Source organism: Sorex araneus, chromosome X (genome assembly GCF_027595985.1).
Source record: "Sorex araneus isolate mSorAra2 chromosome X, mSorAra2.pri, whole genome shotgun sequence".
NCBI classification, from domain to species: domain Eukaryota; kingdom Metazoa; phylum Chordata; class Mammalia; order Eulipotyphla; family Soricidae; genus Sorex; species Sorex araneus.
In genome coordinates this window covers 222,786,637-222,811,639 of record NC_073313.1, presented here as the reverse complement: position 1 = coordinate 222,811,639, position 25,003 = coordinate 222,786,637, and the positions used below count along the sequence as shown (strand labels likewise).

Below are 25,003 nucleotides of genomic sequence, written 5' to 3'. Positions count from 1 at the left end.
TCATTTAGGAAGACTAAGCATTGAGCCCCTAAACACTCCTGAGCACAGAGATAGGAGTAGCCTCAGAACACCAAGCTCTACTTGGTATGGGCCAAAAAACTAAAAAATTAAAATTAATAATATAATTCTTGGGGCTGGAGCGATAGCACAGTGGGTAGGTCATTTGCCTTGCACGAGGCCAACCCAGGTTCGATTCCCAGTATCCCATATGGTCCCCTTAGCACTGCCAGGAGTAATTCCTGAGTGCAGAGCCAGGAGCCAGGTGTGACCCAAAAAGAAAAAAAATCTTAATAAACAAAAGCAATCAGCAAGGCTGGAGAGAGATTACAGCCAAGTAAAATGTTTTGCTGCGCATGTGGCTGAACGGAGTTCGAACTTCGGCATTTCATATGGTCCCCTGTGCACTGCCTGGAGTAATTCCCGATGGTAGAACCAGGAATAGTCCCTGAGCATAACCAGATGTGGCCAAAAACAAAACCAAAACAAAGTAATCAGCTATGGGGCTGGAGCGATAGCACAGCGGGTAGGGCGTTAGCCTTGCACTCGGCCGACCCGTATTCGATTCCCAGCATCCCATATGGTCCCTGTGCATCGCCAGGAGTCATTCCTGAGTGCAGAACCAGGAGTAACCCCTGTGCATTGTCAGGTGTGACCCCCCCCAAAAAAAAACAAGAAAACACCAAAGTAATCAGCTATTTGAGGATTCATAAACTATATGAAAGAATAAGGTCTTTTGGTGCCAGTACTAGGTTACATGAAAATAATTTCAGTGATGAGATTAAATTAATTAATTAGAATTCTAATTAAAATAAACCTAATAATCTAGCATTAAAACTGGAGAACAGAAACCATAGGAAAGATACAATACTGAACAATTACAAAGAACCACAAAATTAACTTGCATGAATTTATAAATTAAAGGGTAAACAACAAAGTAAACAAAAACAAGTCATTTTTCAGATTCTTTAGAACATAATCTAAAGAAACTCTACCTTTTATATACTCTTCTCAACTTTAATTGTCCCATTACCATAAGTTAACAGCATGAAAAAAGACATGTGGAACTAAAACCTGGAGGAATTTTTTTCCCCTTAGAAATAAAGAGTATAAGTACTTAAAAATATGATTCAATTAAGATGTAATATAAGTCCAAGACCTAAATACAAATAGCAATACTTGTTTATTTGCATCAAATATACAGAAAGGGAAGAAGCTGGGTAAGAGATTAGATGAAACAACGTCAATAATGAATTAAAAATCATTGAAATTGAATTACATCATTCTATTGTGAATGTCTGCAGTTTTCTAATTCAATCTAGTATCTTTATAGTATCAAATCAATATTATTTTAGACATGTCAATATAATATTGCCTGTCATATATAATGATGACGACAATAATGATCCAATAGTAGCAAAATAATGTTCTTACAGATTTCTTTTTTTTCCTTTTTGAGTCATACCCGGCGATGGTCAGAGGTTACTCCTGGATTTGCACTCAGGAATCATTCCTGGCAGTGCTCAGGGGACCATATGGGATGCTGGAAATCTGCCCTACCCGCTGTGCTACTGCTCCAGCCCCTTCTTACAGATTTTTGTTGTTGTTGTTTCTGTGTTTGAGCCACACCCGATAGTGTTTCAGCTTACCCCGGCTCTGCCCTCAGGAATCACCAGTGGGAGGCTACCTCCAGGGACCATATGAAGTGACAGAGATCCAACACGGGTCAGTCACACATGAGAAAAGTGCCTTAGCTGATGTACTATCATGTCAGCCCTTGTTCATATAGTTTTAACAGGCAATGAAAACTATTCAAAATCTGACACAGCTACTGTTGAGAACAATACTAAGTATTTAAGAAATTGGAAGCTAAATTAAAGATGAGGGGCTGGAGCAATAGCACCGCAGGTAGGGCATTTGCCTTGCACGAGGCATATCCGGGTTCGATTCCCAGCATCTGAATGGTTCCCCCCTTAAGCACAGCCAGGAGTAATTCCTGAGTGCATAAGCCAGGAGTAACCCCTGTGCATCGCCGGGTGTGACCCAAAAAGCAAATAAATAAATAAATAAATAAATAAAACAAAGGCTGATGATTCACTTGCAAGTTCACTGATCTTGGTAAGTGCAAAGCTGGAAGAATGTCTTTGAACTGAAGAAATGCATTTCTTTTTCTTTTTTTTTGCTTTTTGAGTCATACCCAGCAATGCACAGGGGTTATTCCTGGTTCATGCACTCAGGAATTCCTCCTGGCAGTGCTCGGGGGGACCATATGGGATTCTGGGAATCCAACCTAGATCAGCCGCTTACAAGGGCAAATGCCCTACCTACTGTGCTATCGCTCCAGCCCCAAGAAGTACAATTTTTTTAAGTAAACAATTAAAATAGAAAAGATAAAGAATGCTATAAAGCTACTCTCTTACCTTGACCAAGATGTGAAGGTTTTTGAGAAATTATATGGCCACTGTCATCTAAAACATACTGGGTGCTAAAATTATCAGCAGCCGTTCTTGTTGTAATTAAGACCTGGAATAAAATAAATAAGTTCAATACTCTAGATAATTATTTTAATAGTATTTAGATATTTAGAGAGCTCTTACCAAATTAGATTTTAAAATAATGATACTTTAAATTAAAAATATTTATTTGAAAGTTCTTAAAATACTGTTACACTAAAGCAAGAGTCTAGCGTGTCTATTTTCATATTACAAATATATTTGTATTATATATTATGGTTTTGAGTAACTACTTTAAAATTCTCATGTACAAATCAGTATGCACAAAATGGCTATTTATATTATATGTATATGATTAATATCTATAAAATGAAATAATTCAACCACATTAGAAACTCTTCTTGCTTTTTGACATTAATTTCTATAAATCTGTTGGTAAAATGAATAAGCCTTTGGTAAAGTAAATAATCTGACAATCTTTTATATTCCATGTACAATGCACTTCTGTATTTCAAGTTAATGGCCCCAAATAAAAAGAAAATAGAAATCATACACTTGATTATGGGAATTTCTTCTTAAACACGAGCTTCTAACTGTTAATACAAACCTAATTAAAATATTTTAGTGTATAAACATGTAACCTGAGGCTAGAGAGATAGTACAATGGGTAAGGCCTTGCATGTGGCCAACTGGAATTCAATCCCTAGCACCACAAGGAGGTCTCCCCGGCCCCACCAGGACAGATCCCTAAGTGCACAGCCAAGAGTAAGCACTGAGCACTGTCATGTATGACCCTAAAACAAACCAGAAAAGTAAATCTCCTCTCCCAGAAGCAGACTGATGGGTGGGAAGCAAATGGTGGAGGGAAGTCAACACTAGTTCAAACATTTCATGCCTGAAACCCAATCAGGAGTAACTTGGTCATTTCACGATGACTGAAAATACAAAAAAAAAAAAAAAAAAAAAAAACCTATTTCCTGGTCTAGAGAGAGTGCTCAATGGGCTGAGTACGTGTTCTGCAAGCAGGAGGCTCAGGCTGGCCCGAGGCAGCGCAAGGTCCCTTGAGCAGTGCTGGGAGCAATCCCGAAACCAGTCAGGTGGAATCCCTGACCACCAGCAAGCTCTGCTCCACTCAAAAGGAAATATTTGAATCGATGTTTATACCCTTTTGAGCAACTTGCAAGTTTTCTAATCACCTATTTCTAGGATTTAGAAAGTGAGTTATTTGACATTACTATATATCACTGTCAGAAAATAAAAAGGTGAGGCATGGGAAGCTGCAAAGAAAGCAGGGTGGATTCAGAAAAGGGTAACCTCAAAGTTTTTTTGAAAAACGATAACCCAAAATTGGGAAGAATTTTTCTTAGCCATCCATAGACATGCCAGAGTAACTTAAGAGAAACCATAAAAACCCAGCTCTACTGATAGAACTCTTCTTGGTTCAACCCGGACCGTGTTTGAAGGCTCTGTCACCCTGTCCTAACTATAGATTCAATGCAGACTATAGGGTTCCACAAAACAGGGATATCAGGCACAAAATGGCCTCACTAGCTCACAGCACTTGAAAGCTCTATTAGATTCTCTCTGCAGATAGTGTGCATAAAATCCTTACTAGGAGCCCTGCCTCAAGCTTCTAGTCCTATGATAAACATTCCTCCCTAGAAGTTGCAAAGAAAAATGTACAAGCCTCTGCATACACTTCATTCCACATCTTCCAAAAATGCACTGTATGGTTCAAAAGTCACATATTTATAAATGCTTTCCTGACCACCTAAATTTCCCAGCTATACCCAAACTTAGCTGTGTGTACAAGATGATTTATTTCTCCTCATAAAGTTTATCATCAAAGAGGGCAGAAATTATTAGGGATCTTCTTTCTTCCCATCATGTAATAATTCCATGATTACCCTTTAAAAACAATTCTACATTTAACCAACCACTTCTCCAAAATGCCAAGGTCAATTGAATTCTATTTCTATTCTCCAAAGAGCTAGCCACCTGATCTAGAGGTGGTGTCACTGAGCAAAGGCAGCCCTGGAACTCTGAGTTCTAGTACTATGCCAGTGGCCTGCTAGATGCTCCTGAATAAGTAATTGCCGTATCATCTTTAAGGGGAGGGTGATGATAAGATGAAGATGATGCTAATACTTTATAAGGTTACATGGGATTTTGCTTCAAGAACTTCAAAGTACTTTACAGATACTAATTTGTTCACCCTTTAAATACATTAGGGAACAAAAAATTTACTCCTGTATAAATAATAAACCTATATACTTAAAAGCAAAACAGTGTATGTGTTTATAACACAACATTTGCATTAAGGTCAAAAAGACACAATACTATTTTCCAACACTGAATTTTTTCTAATTAGAAAAATCACAGGGTACTATGAAAATTTATTTAGACAGAAAGTGCTTTGCAATTCACTGCAGAAGACAGTGAAGGGTAACAGTCATGTTTTACAAATTCGTGAAATAGCAGTGTGTTCTTCAGAGGAAGGAACTGTATTTCAAGAGTTCATTTCATCATATGACCCTGTGTCCTGGATAGGATCCCTTTTTTTGGACCAGGCAAAGGTTCACAATGTGTTAGCTATGCAATAGCTAGCATATGAACCTGCAGTAACTCCACCATCAGAGACATCTCTAATGTTACAAATTAATACGGGTACTTCTTACTACAGCACTTACTAGAGACATTCAAGAATTGGAGCATGAATGAATCTGGTGGTGTTAAAGGAGGTAATAAAGAAATGTATTTAACAAATTGCGTAAGAAGTTTCTTTTAAAAAAAGAAAACATAAATCCTTGGACCTTAGGTGTTTTATCAGTTATCAGTTTTTATGAAACTGACTGCTGAGTAGTTACTATGTTGAAACTTTAGCTATGTATAACTTTTCTCAACGTTTTAAAGAACTATACTTTTTAATTTAAATATGCATATATTTATCAAGCTGTTGTGGCAATATTTAGCTTTAGTTTATTTCTTACTAGGGCACTGTCATTACAAAGTTATTCATAGTCTTTACTATGAATAAAATTTTGAAATTTAGAATGTATCCTAAATTGTTGGTTTTTTTTTTTTGCTTTTCAGGTCACACCCATCGATGCACAGGGGTTATTCCTGGCTTTGCACAAAGGAATTACTCCTGGAGGCGCTGGGGGACCATATGGGATGCTTGGAATCGAACCCGGGTTGGCCGCGTGCAAGGCAAATGCCCTACCCACTGTGCCCCCTATCCTAAATTGTTCTGTATTGTTTTTTAGAATGAAAACAACAAAACCTCTTAAGAATTCTTTTAAAATAATTAAAGTTCTGTTTTATTTGCTGACTTCTGGATGAATACTTTGGCACCAAAACTGAATTCTGAAAATTAAGGTAAATGGTTCTGATTCCTCTGAAACAAGGATTTTGCTGTGTGAGTGAATTACCTGTATTTGTTCGCTTGGACTAGCACAGGCACTGTGAATGCAGAAAACCCTTCTAAAACTCTGCTGGGAGGTTCCTAAAAGAGAACTTGCAGTTCTGGCTTTTTCTTTTTCAACAGAACTGTATCATCCAATTTCTTAAAAAAAATTCCTAAGCCTATTTTAACAGATGCTCAACTACCATCCTGGTGCTTAAGGATGTCAGGTGTACCCTCCACTAGGGAACAGGCGGCAGGAACTGGTGGGATGGTGTTCAAGGCTCCCCTGCTAACCTGCTCCCACTGTGTCAGCCCACAAAGAAAGCCCAAAATTCCATCTTCAAAAACACAAATAAGCTTTTCGTTCTGCTTCCTTCGAGTCAGTAGGATCACTAAGATGATCCAAAGGAACAATAGCCTCAGGTACAATTGGGGGTCCTCTCTGTTTATTCCCTTAAAGCAGACTTCCAAAGGGGCAGTGAGGGATTTCCCCCTCCTAAAAACAGGATGGTAAACTAAATACATTTGGGAACTCTGCTTAAAGTCACTGCAATTTAACACAATGTAATACCAAAACCAACCTACAAATTCCCTATTATTTCATCACAAAATTAGGTAAAATTAATTCAATAGATCTGAATGCTATCCAGCACTGTCAATCAATTAAAGAACGTCAGACAGATCCATCAATCAATATGACAGCTATGCAGAGGATGGATGGCTGCCACACCCAGTAGTAGAGAGAAGAAAAGTGCCTGCTGTAGGGGATGGTGGGGGGAGGGGGAGGTGGGGTGCCAGGAGGTGTGGGGTTGGCAGGAGGGAAACTGAGGACACTGGTGAAGGGATGGGTGCTGGAACACTGTATGACTGAAACCCAATCATGAATAACTTTATAGCTGTGCATTTCATGGTGATTCAATTAAAGAAAAAGAGTTTTGACAACAACCCAAAAAAAATAGCTTTCCTCCAAAATGGCATTTTTATAAAAGTTTCTCTTAATAAACATATATTGCTGGGGCCAAAGCAAAAGTACAGTGGGTAGGATGCTTGCCCTGCATGAGGTCAACCCAGTCTGCATGAGGTTGACCTGAGTTTGATCCCTGGGACCATATATGGCCCCCTGAGCCCAACAGGAGTGATCCCTGAGTGTAGAGCAAGAACACCCTGAGCACCGCCAAGTATGGCCCAATCACAAGGACAATTAAAAAAAAATGTTATTTTAACTATATTTCTGTAAAACTACTAAGAAGTCTATATCAGGTTTTTTGGTTTGTTTGGTTTTTTTTTTCTGCTTTTGGGGTCACACCCAGTGATGCACAGGGATTACTCCTGACTCATGCACTCAGGAATTAATCCTGGCAGTGCTCGGGGGACCAAATGGGATGCTGGGAATCGAACCTCAGTTGGCCACATACAAGGCAAATGCCATACCCACTGTGCTATCGCTCCAGCCTCCTCCATATCAAGTTTTGACTTGAGTACTCAATTACTTATTAAGTTTATCCACCCATGACCTCAAGACCTAGGCATATTTATTATTTTAACATTGAGGTATTCTTATTTTCGTTTTTATTGCGATTCTGTGGTTTATATTACTGTTACTGGTAACAGTAATGTAAACTGTTAGTAATGGTTTCTTATGCCCATAATTTCAACACCACACCCATCATAAATAGAGGTAGTTTGTTTGGTTTTTTTTTTTTTTTTTTGCTTTTTGGGTCACACCTGGTGATGCACAGAGGTCACTCCTGGCTCATGCACTCAGGAATTACTGCTGGCGGTGCTTGGGGGACCATATGGAATGCTGGGATTTGAACCGGGGTCGGCTGCGTGCAAGGCAAACGCCCTCCCCGCTGTGTTATCACTCCAGCCCCAATAGAGGTAGTTTTAACAGAAATAGCTTTCTTTTATGGAGGTAGAGGAAATGCTGGCCATCAAATCCAGGGAATCGTATATGCAAACAATGAACTTTGCCAGTGAGTTCCATCACAAGACCCAGAAATTACCTTTCTAATCATGCTAGTAAGAAAACAACATGACCAGTATTAAACCTCAGTATTGTGAGGCATTAAATTATAACTGAATTCTTAACGCCCCCACACAGTATCCCTAAACAAGTTACAATTTTCCTATTTCATTGTCTTCACTGTATACAGTTCCCTGAAATAAACCACCTATTATAATACCCTGCAAATAGACAATGAAGTAGCAGTTGACTGTAAGTTGTCTATCAGTAGATCACCAGCTGATTTATTACTATTATTAGTTAACTATTATTAGATGACTGCACTTTGAAGCTGAGGCGAGAAGAGGTGGCACTGGGCTTCACAAGACCCGTTCCCTCATCAGTAGTACAAGGAGAGTGAAACGTGTAGCCCTGTATGGTCCGGTGGCTAGCAATGAGAGACTGAGAAAGCAGAGAGCAGGAGTTAGTTAGGATGAGCTCCTGGGAGAATTACCTGTGAGGGCAGGGCTGGAAGAGAGGTGGGGCAATGCCATATTAACAAGATAGACACCACAGAAACAGTGAGGAGTGAAAAAACGTTTGACTTGGGACAGGGTCTTCTGTAATTCCTCAAAAAGCAGCCACTGGAGCAGGTCACTCTGTACGACGAGGGGAAATTCCGTCAGTTGTCTTCCGCTGAAGGGCAACCGCCATACTGAGAGTTAGGTGCCTACAACTGTTCAGAGTACTCAGTCCTGAGGAAAATGAGCTGTGCAGTGGTGTACAGACCCACTACTGCCAGGGTCCCATCCAATTCTCTATTTCCCTTGCTCTCCAAGCACAGCCGAATTGAGGTCACCAACAATATAAAAAAAAAAATCTTGTCTGTGATAAATCATGTATCAGAAGATTCCACTTAACGCACGTTCAAAAAACAGAACAAATCTGGGACCCAAGAAATAGTACAGAGGGTAAGACACTTGCCTTGCATGTGGCTGACTCAGTACCACAGATGGTTCCCCGAGCTCTGCTGGGATTCCTGAATGCAGAATCAGGAGTAAGCTTTGGGCACCACCAGCTACGCTCCCATCCCACCCTCAAACGCAAACTATTCTGGTTTTGTTTGTTTGCTTCTTGGTCCGGGGGCTCCATCTGACAGTGCTTAGAGGGCTTAGAGGTCACTGCCAAGCAGTGATATGAAGACCAGATGGTGATAGGGATAGAGCCAGGGCTTCCTGTATCTAAATACTTTCCAGTCACCTGAGTTATCACCCTGGTCCAGAACCAATCTGTTGACAGAGGTAAGAACAGACAACCCCTCTAAGGAATACTGACTATAAAGGCACATGAGAGAACCTTCAGGGATGTGGATAAAGTTCCGTATCTAAATCTATAGTATATACATGTGACAGTTCCTATTGTGCTGTGTATGGGGGGGGAGGATCGTATCTCTATGTGTATGTAGAGGTACACATCTCTCTATGTGATTTTTACAGATTAAGAGATTTTATAAATAAAATATTAATATTTCAAGACAAAGTTGCAATGAACAAATTAACTTTTTTTACGTTTACAGACTTCTATTACAATAGAAATACTTACAGTACCTGAGAAATCCTTTTTATTTGATAATTTTGATGAGTAAAACTATTTTGATATTTATACTCCCAAAGCCTTCGAATAACTCAAAAATGAAATCAAAAAAACCCCTTGATTTTAAGGTGGGCTTAAGTAATCACATAAAGAAAAGAGGAGTAACAACAGACGGCTTGAAGATTAGTCATCTTAAGTCAAAACTACCATAAGGATTTGGATAAATCATGTCTCCAGTGCAATCTATTTTAAAAAACAAAGTATAGTGCTGCCACCTAGCAGACAAAGCTGATAATGGCCAGTTTCAGTTCTGACATTGCACATCTTGTGAAAAATACTTAATTATATATTTTCATTAAAAAGTAATTATATAACAAATAATTATATGTACTTAATTAAAAATAATTATATATTTTATAGTAATACCATAAAAATTGGCTGGAGCCATAGCGCAGCGCGTAGAGAGTTCGCCTTGCACGCGGCTGACCCGGGTTCGATTCCTCCGCCCCTCTCGGTGAGCCCAGCAAACTACCGAGAATATCTTGCCCGCATGGCAGAGCCTGGCAAGTTACCTGTGGCGTATTCGATGTGCCCAAAACCGTAACAAGCCTCACAATGGAGACGTTACTGGTGCCCGCTCGAGCAAAATCAATGAGCAACGGGATGACAGTGATACCATAAAAATAAAGTTAAAGCTTACTGCCAAGTCTGAACAACTGCTAAAAAAAAATCAAGCATGTAGAGCCAGGAGCTGGAGAGAGTACAGCAGGTATGGCACTTACCTACGACAGCAGGTAGGGTGCTTGCCTTTCAAGAGGCTGACACAGATTTGATCTCTGACACTCCACATGACCCGCTGAGCAATGCTAAGGCATGATCCCTGAGCACAGAGCCAGGATTAAGCCCTAAGCACCACTGGATGTGCACTGTCCCTCTATAAAGTAATGTAGGTCCAGAAAGAGCGTACAGAAGTTAAGGCACTTGCTTTTCATACAGTCAGCCATGGTCCAATCCTGTACACCACATGGCACCACCAGAATCAAGCTCCAGACATAGAGCCAGGAGGAGTCCCCTCCCCAAGCAGTGCCAGGTGGGCTCAAACCCCCACCTCACAAAAATATCTAATCTTTTAACTTCTGAAAACAAATTTCTTTCTAAAATAGCTGGCAGAGTTATGTAACACTACCATTTGTGTAGATCCCGTTTTTGAAAAATAGATGGCTATTCCCGAAATGTGAGTGGGAATAAGACCTTCAAGCAACAGAGCTCAGCGTGGTGCTGTGCAGGGTGGGACATTATGTGAGCCCCAGAGAGACTGAACTTACAGCCACACACATACTCGGCATAAACCCTAGCACTGAGCTATTTCTTCAGCCCCCAAATCCCTTTCTCTAACAGATTCTTTCTATAAAATTTGAGGGCTGCAGGTTCCCAGACTGTCTCTAAAGAGGAAGGTGGCCAATGCCCAGTAGAATCCTCTAAAATTTAGATGGAGAATCTTCAAAACAGGTGTGGAGAAATACAAATATAGGATATACTAGATTTGGGACAGAGGTCTTCAGCATAGTATAATATGGAAGGACTGACAAGGTCTTTCTTCCATTAGTAATAGGTGAACAACGAGATTCTCACACATAGAGACCTTATTCCTTAGTGTCAGAACAGTAAATTTTCCTACTTTAAACTCCATTTCCTTTCCCCACTACAAATTTTTTTTTATGAGCACCACAGTATAGAGCCTCAAAGGCAATGGATAAGTGGTTACTTTGCTGGAACCCTATCCAGGAAAAAAAAAATGGAGAAAACATGTACTATACCAGCACTCCCAAGCAGAAAGGCAAAGTGAAGGCACAGTAAGAGTAAAGAAAACATTGCTGACAGGAAGACCAGGTGACCAAACAGACCAGAGATCAGATGAGGACAGAGCAACAATATCTCACGCCCATGCCACTGTCTGGGACCAACAGGTATAAAGACCTATTTATTATCCTATAGCTGAGGATTCTCACCTGAATAGTGTGTGCCAGTCTAAATACCGGGCAAATTAGAGACCCTCATAAATGCCACCATGTCATTCTGATGCCCAAATACTATCACTCTAAAACAGAGCCTGATATGCAGAGACTAATAGTACACAACAAAAAAGGTCAGTAGAGGATCATGGGGTTCAACAGAACTGAGATACAAAGAACAAAGCGATGAAGGTTCCAGAAGGGCTTTGTCACAAACTAAACAGCCAATCTAGGACAGAAGTAATTAACTTCAATTTGGCAAAAAGCAAACTGACTCACTTCACTGAGGCACAGAACTCAGGGCTTGAAAGTCAGCAAAAGCTCCAACCAGTAGTATGGAGAGCAAAGTTCTAAAATCCAATCTGCTTTTAACTAGGACTTATTGAGACAAAGTTTATTCACATCTATAGAGCACAATCAAATTATCTGCATAACTTAAAGTGGTATTTCCAGAGTAAATTTCACAGAATGAGAATAGCAGCAACAACAAAACAGTTTTAAGTGGCTTAATAATATGATTTCATAGTCAAGCCAAGTGTAGGAAAAATATCCTCAATCCAATTAGGAGAGTAAAGGTGCTTATGATTAAGATATTTGTTTAATTTTATTTAATACCTTTTATTTATGCAAATGGGGCCACTAAAACACCTTTTCTTATCATTAACCTCTTAATATACTGCAACACAGTTCACAGTTCCTCAAATAATTAAGCTGTTACCAACTGACCGAGCGATTCTATTGCTAGGTTTACACCTACTGTGAGAGGAGGACTTCCAACATTAAACTTGCACATTCATGTTCCTACTAGCATTAGTCACAGCAGCCAAAAAGTAAAAACAACCCCAAATGTCCACCAAGAGAAGAATTTAAGACAAACCATGGCTAGTAATATAATAGAATATTATTCAGCCTTGGGCTGGAGCGATAGCCCAGCGGGTAGGGCGTTTGCCTTGCATGCGGCCAACCTGGGTTCAATTCCTCCGCCCCTCTCAGAGAGCCCAATAAGCTACTGAGAGTATCTCGACTGCATGGCAGAGCCTAGCAAGCTACCCGTGGCATATTCGATATGCCAAAAACAGTAACAAGTCTCACAATGGAGCAAATCGATGAGCAATGGGATGACAGTGAATATTCAGCCTTAAGAGGTATGAAATTCTAACACATTATACTATGATCTTGAGGACATGTTAAGTGAATATAATCTTAATTCAAATACACAAAATTGATACATGACGTACCTAGAAGTGGTCACATTCATAGAGATAGAAAGTGGACTCGTGTTAGCAGAGATAAGGGATTGGGCATTGGGGCAAGGGGAGACAGGGAGAAGGGGAACAGTAAAAGGGTACAGACTTCAGTATGCAATGAGGAAGCTCCGCTTTTGGAAGTGTAACAAGTTTATTGAGAAACAGAGGTAAGAAGAGAAGGAAAGAAGTGTTCAACTGAATCCTGGACTTCAAAATAGCTAGATAAAATGCATAAGTTTTACATGTATTTCACCACCAAAAAATAAATAAATAAAAGTCCACACTCTAGAGATGAGAAATAGTACAGCAAGCAAGAAACCTGGGACCAAATATGGTCTCTCTGAACCCATGAGGAGTGATCCCTGAGCTCAGAGCCAGGAGTAAACCCTGAGCATTGCCAGGTGTGGCTCGCAAAACAAACAAAACAAACAAAAAATGCATACTTAATTTTCTCTTAACATTATGATTTGAAAAAATCACTAAATAAGCAAAACAGATGACCTTACCTCAGCCACACAGCAAATTGACCCCAAAGCTTCTCCACGAAAACCATATGTTGTCAATTTTTCAAGATCTTCATGACTATTTATTTTTGAGGTGTAGTACTTCACTGCCATCACAGGCGCATCAACTGCCTTAATCCCCTCACCATTGTCTCGCACTTCAATTTTATCAAATCCATAATTCTCCTGTGGGGGGGAGGGGAAATGCTACTTTCAGTATATCAAGACATTAAATTGTTATCACACTCAGAAACATAAATAAAACAATTTTATTGTTAATTTCTCTTTTATGGAGGCTTCATGTTAAGGAATAGGAGTTTAAATTCCTAGTTATGGTATAACGGCAAGTTCCTCCTTTTCCTTTGACCTGGAGGCAATTGCAAAATAAGGAAGTCACTCTGTTCTCTAAGATATTCTTGAATTGTTTCAATATTACTGTTATTTGTTTAAATTTTTGTTTCAACTTGACTAGAAAGATTCTTCTAAACTATTAAAAATATTTAACTTATATTTAACTTGTAGTCTTCGAAACAAACGAAAAAAACCTAACAACAAAAACAACACCTGATTCTACCTCCCAGTTATCATTATTCAACCTTACATTTGTTTATTTGGGTTTGGGCCACGTGTGGTACCAGCACTTAGTATTTACTACTGGTTCTGTGCTCAGAAATCACTCCTAGCAGGGCTGGGGTACCGTGTGGTGCCAGGAACTGAAAGGGGTCAGCTATGTGCAAAGTAAGTATCTTACCCTCTGTACTATCTTTCCACCCAACTCAACATGACTTTCATGTTTTTCCTTATATATACAATTTTCATTAAGAAATAAGGCAATGCAGCTCAGTCACCGAGCACATGCCTTGTATGTTTGTGGTGCAGGATTAAACAACCAGACCTACAAAAAGAACTTTAAATATTAAACTTTTGCAAATTTCTTTCTGCAAATAGTTACCTGACCAAAAAAAAAAAAAAATGTATCCAATTTGGCAGTTTTGATGAGTTTTTAATTTGAAAAAGGAGAAAACAAAAACAACTTAAGGCATAGTCTTTAGTATTTGTAGGCAGCACTGTCTGTAGCTCTGTCGTCCCGTTGCTCACCAATTTGCTTGAGTGGGCACCAGTAACATCTCCATTGTGAGAGTTGTTGTTACTGTTTTTGGCATATCGAATACACGGTAGCTTCCCAGGCTCTGTTATGTGGGCAGACTACTCTCGTAGTTTGCCAGGCTGTCTAAGAGGGATGGAGGAATCGAACCCTGTCGGGCGCACGTGTGTAAGGCAAATGCCCTACCCACTGTAGGTGAACAATAAAAACATGCATACATAACAAAAACAAAATCTAAATTTCTATAGTGATCCTGTCTTTTTTTTTTTTTTTTTTTTTGCTTTTTGGGTCACACCCAGCAATGCTGAGGGGTTACTCCTGGCTCATGCACTCAGGAAGTATTCCTGGCACTGCTTGGGGGACCATATGGGATGCTGGGGATCAAATCCGGGTCGGCCGCGTGCAATTTTGCCACTCATATTCTGAATTTTAACATCTTTTGAGTTTTATGTTTGAGTTTTATGTGTTTGACTACTGATACGAGTTATTAAGGGAAAAGTCAATCTCCACAATTATAATACTGACATTAAAAATAATACCACAAGGGTGGGGCGAAAGCTTAAATGGTATAGCACAGGCCCTCCTGGTAGAGCATGGCCCCCGGCCCCACCAACCCTGAGCACTGAACCCTCACATCCATACTGCCAAGTTGTGAGTATTGCAGGGTGTGGCCTCTGATTCCCTGAGCACCACTGGGTATGGCAACTACTTTAAAAAAGAAAAAAAAATCACATCATTTTAATAACCTGGTGCAGGTATCAGGAGAAAGGGACTCTCCTTCACTGCTGGTGGGTATGCTGACTGGCCCAGCCCTTTTGGAAAACAATATGGACATTCCTCAAAAAAAAAAAAAAATTAGAAATTGAGCTCCCATTTGACCCAGCAATACCACTTCTGGGAATATATCCTGGGGGCCCAAAAACATATAGCAGAAACACCATCTGCATTCCTATGTTCATTGCAGCACTATTCACAAAAACTAGAATCTGGAAACAATCTGAATGCTCAAGAACAGATGATTGGTTAAAGAAATACGGTACAACAACACCCATAAGGAAAGACAGCAAATGGGAATGCCCTGCCACAGAGGTGGGGTGGGGTAGAGGGGGATGGGATGGGAGTGGTGGGAGGGATACTGGGATCACTGGTTGTGGAGAATGGGCACTGGTGAAGGGATGGGTACTCGATCATTGTATGACTGAAACATAAGCACGAAAGTTTGTTAAGTCTGTAACTCTACCTCACAGTGATTCATTTAAAAAAATAATAAAAATTTTAAAAAAAAGAAAGAAATATGGTACATCTACATAGTGGAATACTATGTAGCTTAACAGGAAAAATAAAGTCATAGAATTTGCTTATAAATAGATGGATATGCAGAGTATAATGCTGAGTGAAATGAATCAGAGCTGGACAGACCAACTGCATTCACTTGTGGGATATAAAAAAAAATAGCAATGAGGCTAATATCCAAGAGCAGGGAAAACAGGTGCCAGGAGGACTGGTCTATGGTTGGAAGCTTGCCTCAAGTGTGTGGGGAGTGAAGGACAATTAGGATTGAGAAGGAACCAATATGCAATAGAAATAATCACTGTGGACAAAAACCAAGTGCTGAAAATAGATCACAATGAAATACAAAGTTATTTCAAAAATACAAAATGCCTTTGTATTTCACCATGTCTAAACGTTTTAAATAAGATATACCAGCTTTTTCATAAAACTGTTCCTGTCCAAGACAATTATGAAATATGTAATAAAACATGTCTATTATACACAGCAATATGGCTACTTATTTTGGACTTCCACAAAACACAGAAAGAGAGAGAGAGATTTATTTGTTGATAAATGTCAACAAACTAAAATGCTTATCAAAACAGGTATGTGTACTTTATTTTTTACAAAGAACTTATGGGGGACAGAGCAACACTATAGAAGCAAGGTGTTTACTTTGCAAAAAGCTGGCCTTGATTTATTTTTGTCTGTTTTACAATGCCAGCAATCAAACCCAGCCTTATATCCCTGACCTGTTACATTAATTTTTTTCACTTTTGGCCACACCGAGCAATGCTCAGAGGCACTCCTGGGTTGAAGCCAGGGGATGACAACTAGTGGTACCTGGGGACTATGCAGTAGCAGGGATCAAACCAAAATCTCCTGTATGAAAAGCATTCTTTCCAGCCCATTGAGGTATCTCTCCACCATCCTGTTTTTCTTTTTTAAAAAAGCCATTTTTTCTGGTGCCAGAGAGATAGTACAGGGGTTAAGGCATTTGTCTTGCATATGGTTGGCACGGGTTCAATCTTTGGCACCACATAAGGTTCATAAAGCAGTACCAGGAATTGCCTGTGAACCATCAAGTATGTCCCCCAAACCAAACATTTTTTAAAATAAAATTTTTCTGGGTCTGGGGCAGACAGCTCCAGTGGTAGAGCACATGCCTGAAATGGACACGAGCCTGAGTTCCATCCCTGGCACTGCAGGGTCCCCTGAGCACCACTAAATGAATTGTTGGGCTGACCCTGGTAGTCCTTATAAACCACCAGGCCCAAGCAGTTCTGCATCTTCTAGACTGAGCATTAACTATCAGGGTCCAAGCAAGAGTAGTCCCAACCCCCCATCCCACCAGTGCCACACTAGGAATGGCCGCTATTAAAAAAAAAAAAAATTGCAAGAAAAAACTACATTTTTATTCCAAAAATTTTGCAGAATAAAACATATCTTTGCCTACAAGACATTTTTTCCCTTCATGTTGAGGGTTACATAAGAGTGTCTACCATGGAGCTATATTCCAGGCCAACCTTCCCAAGACTCCTGAATGAAATCTAGCAAATTAATTAATGTAACTGATATTAAATAATATCAGCGGAACAGATATTAAATATATTATAATTTATATATTTATATAAATACATTGATAAATATCAATGTATTCTGAACAGACTGAACTATAAAATGTTTTAGGAAAATAATTTTTTTCAAGCTCGTAAATCTATACACCATTAAAATCTCTGATATGCTATAGAACAGTAGTTTCAACATCAACTAGAACTTGCTAGAAAACAAATTCTGGGACCCAGTAACTATTTTAACAGTTAAATATTTTGTACTGAAATTATTCAGATGCACCCAAAAGTCTGAGGAACAGTGGGCATACAGACAATACTGTGAGTGGGTTCAGAGTCAAAACCTCCACCTCCAATGCTTATGGAGCAACTGGGAATACATATGAAAATGGTAGGTCTCATTCCCACAAAAACAAACAAAAACATTGTTCCTAAAGCTCTAATGCTAAAACTAAAGACATCTGGAAATCAGAAGTTGTTACTAAAATGTATATTCTTATACTTATTGGAACAAACAACGTACCAATATTGGTCAGGTATGATGTATAAAATGATAAAAACTAGAGAGATTTTACATTTATGAGCTATTATTTTATAATAGAGGAGAGAAATATGTAAGCAAAATTATAATAAATTCTAATAGCTGTCATAATCATATCAACTGAGGTACAAGGAGATATCCCTGAAAAAAATCCCTCAAAAAAAAAATCATATTCACTCAATCCGATATACAGTACTTAAATTTGAAAACCTGTAAAAAAAAAACTGAGCAAAAGATGCACTTTTAATTTGGTTTAAAAAAAACCAAATGCAAAAAAAAAAAAAACCCAATGCAAAAGAGGTTGTATAAAACAAGTGTCTGTATATAAATATACATGAGTAAATATGAACAGAGAAATATTATAAGATACAGACAAGTGATAGAATTCTAAGAAATGAGTCTTTTAAAAATTCTTTCAATATTTATTATTGATTTCAATTAAAACGTAACACTCAAAGAATTTACTCTCAAAAAGAAGAGGTGTGGTATTTGAAGAATAACTTTCTCCTGTACAGAAAGAGAAAGCTGCTAATTCTAAAGAAAAAAATATCTGTCATGGACCCTTCTCAAAAAATTAGAAATTGAGCTCCCATTTAACCCAGCAATATCACTTCTGGGAATATATCCCAGAGAAGCAAAGAAGTATAGTCGAAATGACATCTGCACTCATATGTTCATCGCAGCTCTTGTAAACAGTAGCCAGAAACTGGAAAAAACCCAAGTGCCCGAGAAAAGATTACTGGTTAAAGAAACTTTAGGAATACTATGCAGCTGTTAGAAAAGATCAAGTCATGAACTTTGCATATAAGTGGATCAACATGGAAAGTATCATGCTAAGTGAAACGAATCAGAAAGAGACAGACACAGAAAGATCACACTCATCTGTGAAATATAAAATAACAGAATAGGAGACTAACACCCAAGAATAGTATAAATAAGTACCAGGAGGTTTGCTCCATGGCTTGGAAGCCGGCCTCACAGGCTGGGGGAAAGGGCAGCTCAGATAGAGAAGGGAACACCAAGTAAAATGTAGTTGGAGAACTCACTTGGGAAGGGAGATGCATGCTGAAAGTAGACTATAGATTGAACACGATGGCCACTCAATACCCCTATTGCAAACCACAACACCCAAAAGGAGAGAGAGAAAAGGGAATGCCCTGCCACAGAGTCGGGGTGGGGTGGGGGGGGCATGGGATTGGGGGATGGGAGGGATACTGGGTTCATCAGTGGTATAGAATGGCACTGGTGGAGGGATGGGTTCTCAAACATTGTATGACAGAAACAGAAGCACGAAAATGTGTAAATCTGTAACTGTACCCTCACGATGATTCACTAATAAAAACCAACCAAACAAACAAAATCTGTCCTATTGCTTTACAGTTACCCAATTTCTCAAAGATACTTACCAGTTTAACCTCTATGCTTGTGGCACCAGCATCCAAAGAGTTTTCAATGAGTTCTTTTATTACACTGACCACTGAACTGATTATCTGAGAACTGGAAAGGAGGCGAACTGTTGCTGCGGGCAACTGCTTCATTCTAGCTTTGAGCTAGAAAATAAAAATGCACGCTGTTAAAATATTGCTAGACCAACATTCCAAAAGGAATAAAAACCTACATGAGTCTCACAGGGACTGGAGCGATAGCACAGTGGATAGGGCATTTGCCTTGCACACAGCCAACCTGGGTTCGATTCCCAGCACCCCATAAGGTCCCCCAAGAACCGGCAGGAGTAATTCCTGAGTGCAGAACCAGGAGTGACCCCTGAGCATCATCGGGTATGACCAAAAAAAAAAAAAAAAAGAATCTCACAATATGCCAAGGTCTACTACAAGCACATACAATATTAAATTATTTCTTACAAATATTCTTTGAAGGGTGAGAGGAATAATCTGCCATGTGCTTTACATGAAAAGGAGGCCCAGATTTGATCCCTGACACCACCCAATCCTCTCACTGTCAGGAGGGGTGTCAAAGAACAGAGCCAGCACCACTACTGGCCCATTCCTGCAAAAACAAAACAAATACTCTTCAAAATGATGTCATTACCATAATGACATTTTGTAACACTTGAGCACAGAGAATATAATTGATAACTCACATTATGGTAATAAATGAAGAACCAGGGGCCAGATAGTTCAGTGGGTAGGGCATCTGCATTGCACACCGCCAATCCGGTTCCATCTCTGGCACCCACATAACCCCCAAACCTTCCAGGAGATCCCTGAGCACAACCAGGAGTAAGCCCTGAGCACCTCCAGGTGTGGCTCAAAAAATGAAACAAAACAAACAAAAAAAGAACTAAATTTAAATAAATGAAGAACCACAATATCAATTGTGCTGAGTATAATGTATGATCAATCACCTGATTGGGAATGACCAGGTGGCATGGATCACACTCTGGGATCCAAATAATGGCAGTCTCACTAACCATCATCCATATATTTTTATGAGCTGTATTTTTTTTTAATTGAGCTCCTTTGGAGTTAGAATTATCTAGGATTACCTAGACAAGCTCCCCGAGGCATATTCAATATGCCAAAACCAGTAACAATGATGGGTCTCATTCCTGACCCTGAAAGAACTCCAATGTAGCACCGTTGGGAAGAACGAGTAAAGAGAGGCTGCTAAAATCTCAGGGCTAGGGCGAATGGAGACGTTACTGGCGCTCGCTCATGCAAATCGATAAACAACAGGATGATAGTGATACAGTGATACCTAGAATTCTATACAATAGATAACTGTTCCATTATTCTGCCTAATCATTCAAATTCACATGGCTTCCCAAGTATACTTTGAACTTAGTAAAGTTCAAATCTTTGTGCTCATTTAAGACCATCTACATGCCAATCCAACCTGTACCTCCAAATTCTCTCAAAAACCTGTGGAGTTAGCACAGTAGGCAGGGCACTTGCATTCCTTGCAGTTCACCAGGCTTCCGGCTTCCATCCCTGGCACCATCACATAGATCCCCCTGAACACCACCAAGAGTGATCACTGAGTATAGGAGTAAGCCCTGAGCACAGCCAGGTGTGACCCAAACCACCCCCCCAAAAAAACCCAAACAAACAAAAAACAAAAACCCAAAAGCTACCAAACCCAAAAATCTGTCATTAAATTTTTAGCTTTGAAACTCTTTCAAAGAATGGAATGAAATGCGAGGTATAGATAGGATCTGCATTGCTTAGTGCCTAATTTTAGAAGATTTCAGGAAAAATAAACACTAATTTGACAAGCCCAACTCTTCTATAGACTCAGGGTTATTTTTCTCACATATATGTGGAGAAATCTAGGTACTTCCTCTTTTACCATAGTTACAAACTCACATGATGACTTTAACCTACAATCTTAGTTCCAATGGCAAAAAACAAAACAAAAACAAAAATATGCTGGGGTCAGGAAGCCCAAAAGTGTGGAGTGCATCCACGTATGTGGGATACCCCAGAAAGAGCACCTCCAGGAGCAGCCACCTAAGCATATTAACAATTAACAGGAGTAACCCCCAACCCACAAAGCAACAGGTGTGGCCCCCCTCAACTTAAACAAAACATTTCTGTTCATTTGATTTTTCCTGGTAATTAGAGACATCAGAAAACCATTGTCACATAAAGTAAATGTCAGTAAGAAATGAGTGTAGCCATGTATTGGTTTGGGTTTTTTTTTAGGGGGGAGGTTGTGGAGGGGTGAGGGGGTAGGATACCCAGCTGTGTTCAGGGCTTATTCCTGGCTCTGCAATCAGGGATCACTCCTGGCTTTGGGGGACCGTTATGGGGTGCCAGGATCATACCAGGTCAGCCATGTGCAAGGCAAGTACCCTAGTATTATGTTTCTGGCCTCTTAGCCATCTGAGAAGAGGTTAATATGCTGTTAATATACTGAAGTGTTAACGTTTTACAATTAAAATATAACTACGTTTGTGTTATGTACAGACCAAGCTGATAAGCACAGTGGAAACACAGAACAGCTAAAAAATAAAAGGCAACGAACGTTTAGCTTTGTTATTTATAAAATGAAGTAAATCGCTTTAATACCCCTGTAAAGTTCATTCATTGTATATATGAAAAGAGATAAAGTCTCACTGGTATTTAAGCTATATAAAATGATGAAGACAATGAGATGATTATGCAAGAAAATGCTGGAAATTCTTTTTTGGCAGGAGAGCAGGGGGGGAGTACAGGGGAGTGGTGTTTGTGCCATACCCGGACGTGTTCCCAAGTAACCCCTGAGTTGTTCAGGAACCATGTGGTGCTGGGATTCCAACCTGGCTCAGCAGCATGCAAGGCAAGCACTTTAACCCCTGTATTACTTCTAATTCTATCAGTTATTTTCTAATTAATCGACATAGTTTTTTGGGGGGTGCAAAGTATTAAGGAGAGCTGTGAAACTAGCTCTGGGTGGTTTTCTGTGGTTCCCAAAGGTTTCCACTAAGTCACAGAGATGGTGGAGAGTCGACTCCATTGCCCTAACGGTCACACAGGTCCCATAGGTAATCTCCACAGCTGGCCACAGGTCAAGGGGGATATAACTCCTCGACGATAAAGCAGTGCTGGCTTCTCAGCTTTAGTATCCAGGCATCTTTCAGCATAAAAGTAAACTTGATTGTGTAGCCTATATTCAGTGTCGCCAACTAACTCTCTATCCCAGGTCATTTAAAAAACTTGAGGATATGGCTTGTTACCCAGCCACTACCAAGAATCTATTTCTTCCCATTCGTTAGAAATACCCTAAATCACCAAAACTTTCAACCAGGATTCATATTCCTTGACATCCCTAAAGAATATTAAATTGATGGTCTTCCCTAATCCCATCTACATCTGTTGGTGCTTTCTTCATTAACTCCCTAAAAGGGCATCAAAAAAACTCAAAGCTTCAGTTACAGAACAACATGTATCTTTATATCCCCAACAGTGCACTCTTCCCAAGACAGGCATTTCCAACAATCAATGTCACTGTTATTGTCCATACAATTATTTGTAGAACAGAACTAATCTTCCTGATGTCCTCCAATGCCTTTTACTTAAAAGATTCCTCTGCTAAGATCAAAAACCTCAGTCTTCTGGATCAGAATGATAGTACTGTAAGACACTTGCCTTGCACAAAGCTGACCTGAGTTCAATCCTAGCATTCCATATGGTCACCTGAGCACCATCAGGGGTGATCCCTGAGCACAGAGCCAAGAGTAAGCCGTGAGCAACATCAGGTTAGGCTCCAAAACCAAACCTCAGTCTTCTTTTGTCATCTCCACATCCCTACTAATACAGTTCTATGTATCTGTTCATATCTGGTTCCAATACCATTTGCAGCAAGGTCCCTCCAGGTCATGCAACCAGAATGGGGTTCCCTCCTCCCTACATTCCTAAAGGCCTGCACCCATTACTCAATGGCTCAATGGATGCTTATCACACCTCTGGGCTGACCTAAATTACTTTTGAATGTAAGGAACTGTACATTATCTTTGGATGCAATAGTTAACAATCCAAGGACTTCACTATTGGCATCCACTTCTTAAATATTACAGAAGATATTGGGGCTGGAGTGATAGCACAGCGGGTAGGGCGCTTGCCTTGCACTTGGCCGACCCGGGTTCGATTCCCAGCATCCCATATGGTCCCCTGAGTACCGCCAGGGGTAATTCCTGAGTGCAGAGCCAGGAGTGACCCCTGTGCATCGCTGGGTGTGACCCAAAAAGAAAAAAAAAATATTACAGAAGATCAAGTTTACAGCATCTTTCTCATCCTAATTTAAAAGTTAAGAGAGGTGTTTACCTTCCAAATCACCACTGTTTCAACACCTATCCTTTATATATTCCAACTTCAATTTGCCTCTGTATGAACCTTACCTCATCTGCATCTCTTTGCGTTTCTATTGTGGAGAGTTCAGAGAGAGAGGAACAACCTCTGCTGCTCCTGGCTTTTGGCTTGAAAGCCACACAGGTGGTGCTCAGGGCACCATGTAGTGCCAGGGACTGAACCCAGGGCTCCTGTATGCAAAAACCCTGTACTTTAGCACTTTTGAGTCACCTCCCAAAACCCTGTATGTTAACCAAGTTTTCCTTTTTGGATGCGTTCTAGGGCTTTATTTCCTACCAGCTTCTTATTATCACTATTGAAATGCCCTGGATAAAATTAGCAGGCCCAAAACTGATTTCAGATTCTTTCTGGAATTTTTTTATTATACATTTTTTTGTCCCTGTATAATAATAAAAAAAAAAATGAACACAAGCAAATGTATAAGCATTAACCCCCTTACTCCTCACAGCAAGCTTGTATATACAATCTATTCCTCAATTATAAATGAGATTTAAAGGCTTGGCAATTTGTTCTGGGTTTAGGAAGAAGACACATACTTGGGCATGTCTGTCTAACGAGTCCATGCTCTTGAGCATTTCTTTCAGTTTTATGAGGCAAAATTTCTAAGCATGTGGCCATCCTAGAAATTCTCCCTATTCTACATCCCTCTACCCAGTCCAATCTATCCCACGACCTATTATCCAGTTGGTCCGTTTGAATGGTTCACATTTCTCCCCTCAACCATTGCAATAATCATCAAACTGCTATTTTGCCTTGATTTCAAGCACCCATAGAGAGCCATATTTGACTTTTATGTGTTTCGATTCTCTTTTGTTTTGCTTCACTGAAGCCTTATGCACGTGACGCACATGTTCGGCCTACTGAACCACAGTCCCAGTCTGATACTGCTTAAAAATGTTAACTTTCAACTGAAAGCCCAATTTCTTAATAACCTTTGTCCACCTTTTCCATCTCATCCACTATTCCTCCCCTGAAGAACTCTAGCCAGTTCATAATACACAAGTCTTTGACTGTGTTGTGATTCAGTGGTGTTCAACAACCAGTCCCTGGACTAGGATGAAGTCCACAGGTGCAGAAAGGTGGAAACCCACTGGCCTACAACCCTGGTTAAGTGCCCAACTCTAAACAGGTTGAAGGATCTGGTTCAGGGGGTTCCCTCTCTACCAAGACTTCTAACCATCTTCCAGGTGGAGCTGCAGCATCACCTCGGATTTATTCGTTTACACATCTCCAGCATCACCTCTGAAACCTGACATGCATTCCAAGATCTTGCATACCAAATAGTCTTTTCTTGAACCGTGTAAGAGGTGAGGATGTCAACAATCAGACTTCCCTATCAGCGGGGCGGAAAATGAAACACTCCTATGGAGCAGTGATGATCCACAAAAGCAAGATAAGAAAAATAGCCCAGGGGACCTGAAACAGAAACAGACATCAGAGAACTCACCCACTAAAGTTGTGACCCATTATAGTAAAAAAAAACAAACAAAAATCCTTCAGTTAAGGAACAAATCTAACTCAGATTGATTTCAGAGAGCTAACAGAAAT

The 25,003-nt window shown here is 39.9% G+C and overlaps 1 protein-coding gene across 2 annotated transcripts in view; it reads right to left on the bottom strand.

Moving 5' to 3' along the window:
• Positions 1 to 25,003, bottom strand: part of PMS1 (PMS1 homolog 1, mismatch repair system component) — a 102,408-nt gene that overhangs the window by 58,116 nt on the left and 19,289 nt on the right. For both annotated transcript variants that reach the window (XM_055122602.1, XM_004601389.2), the window contains exons 2-4: positions 19,052 to 19,195; positions 13,160 to 13,342; positions 2,418 to 2,520 (exon numbers count right to left, since the gene is read on the bottom strand). In XM_055122602.1, coding sequence (XP_054978577.1) covers positions 2,418 to 2,520; positions 13,160 to 13,342; positions 19,052 to 19,183 — 418 coding nt within the window. In that variant the 5' untranslated portion in view covers positions 19,184 to 19,195. The remainder of the gene's footprint in view (positions 1 to 2,417; positions 2,521 to 13,159; positions 13,343 to 19,051; positions 19,196 to 25,003) is intronic.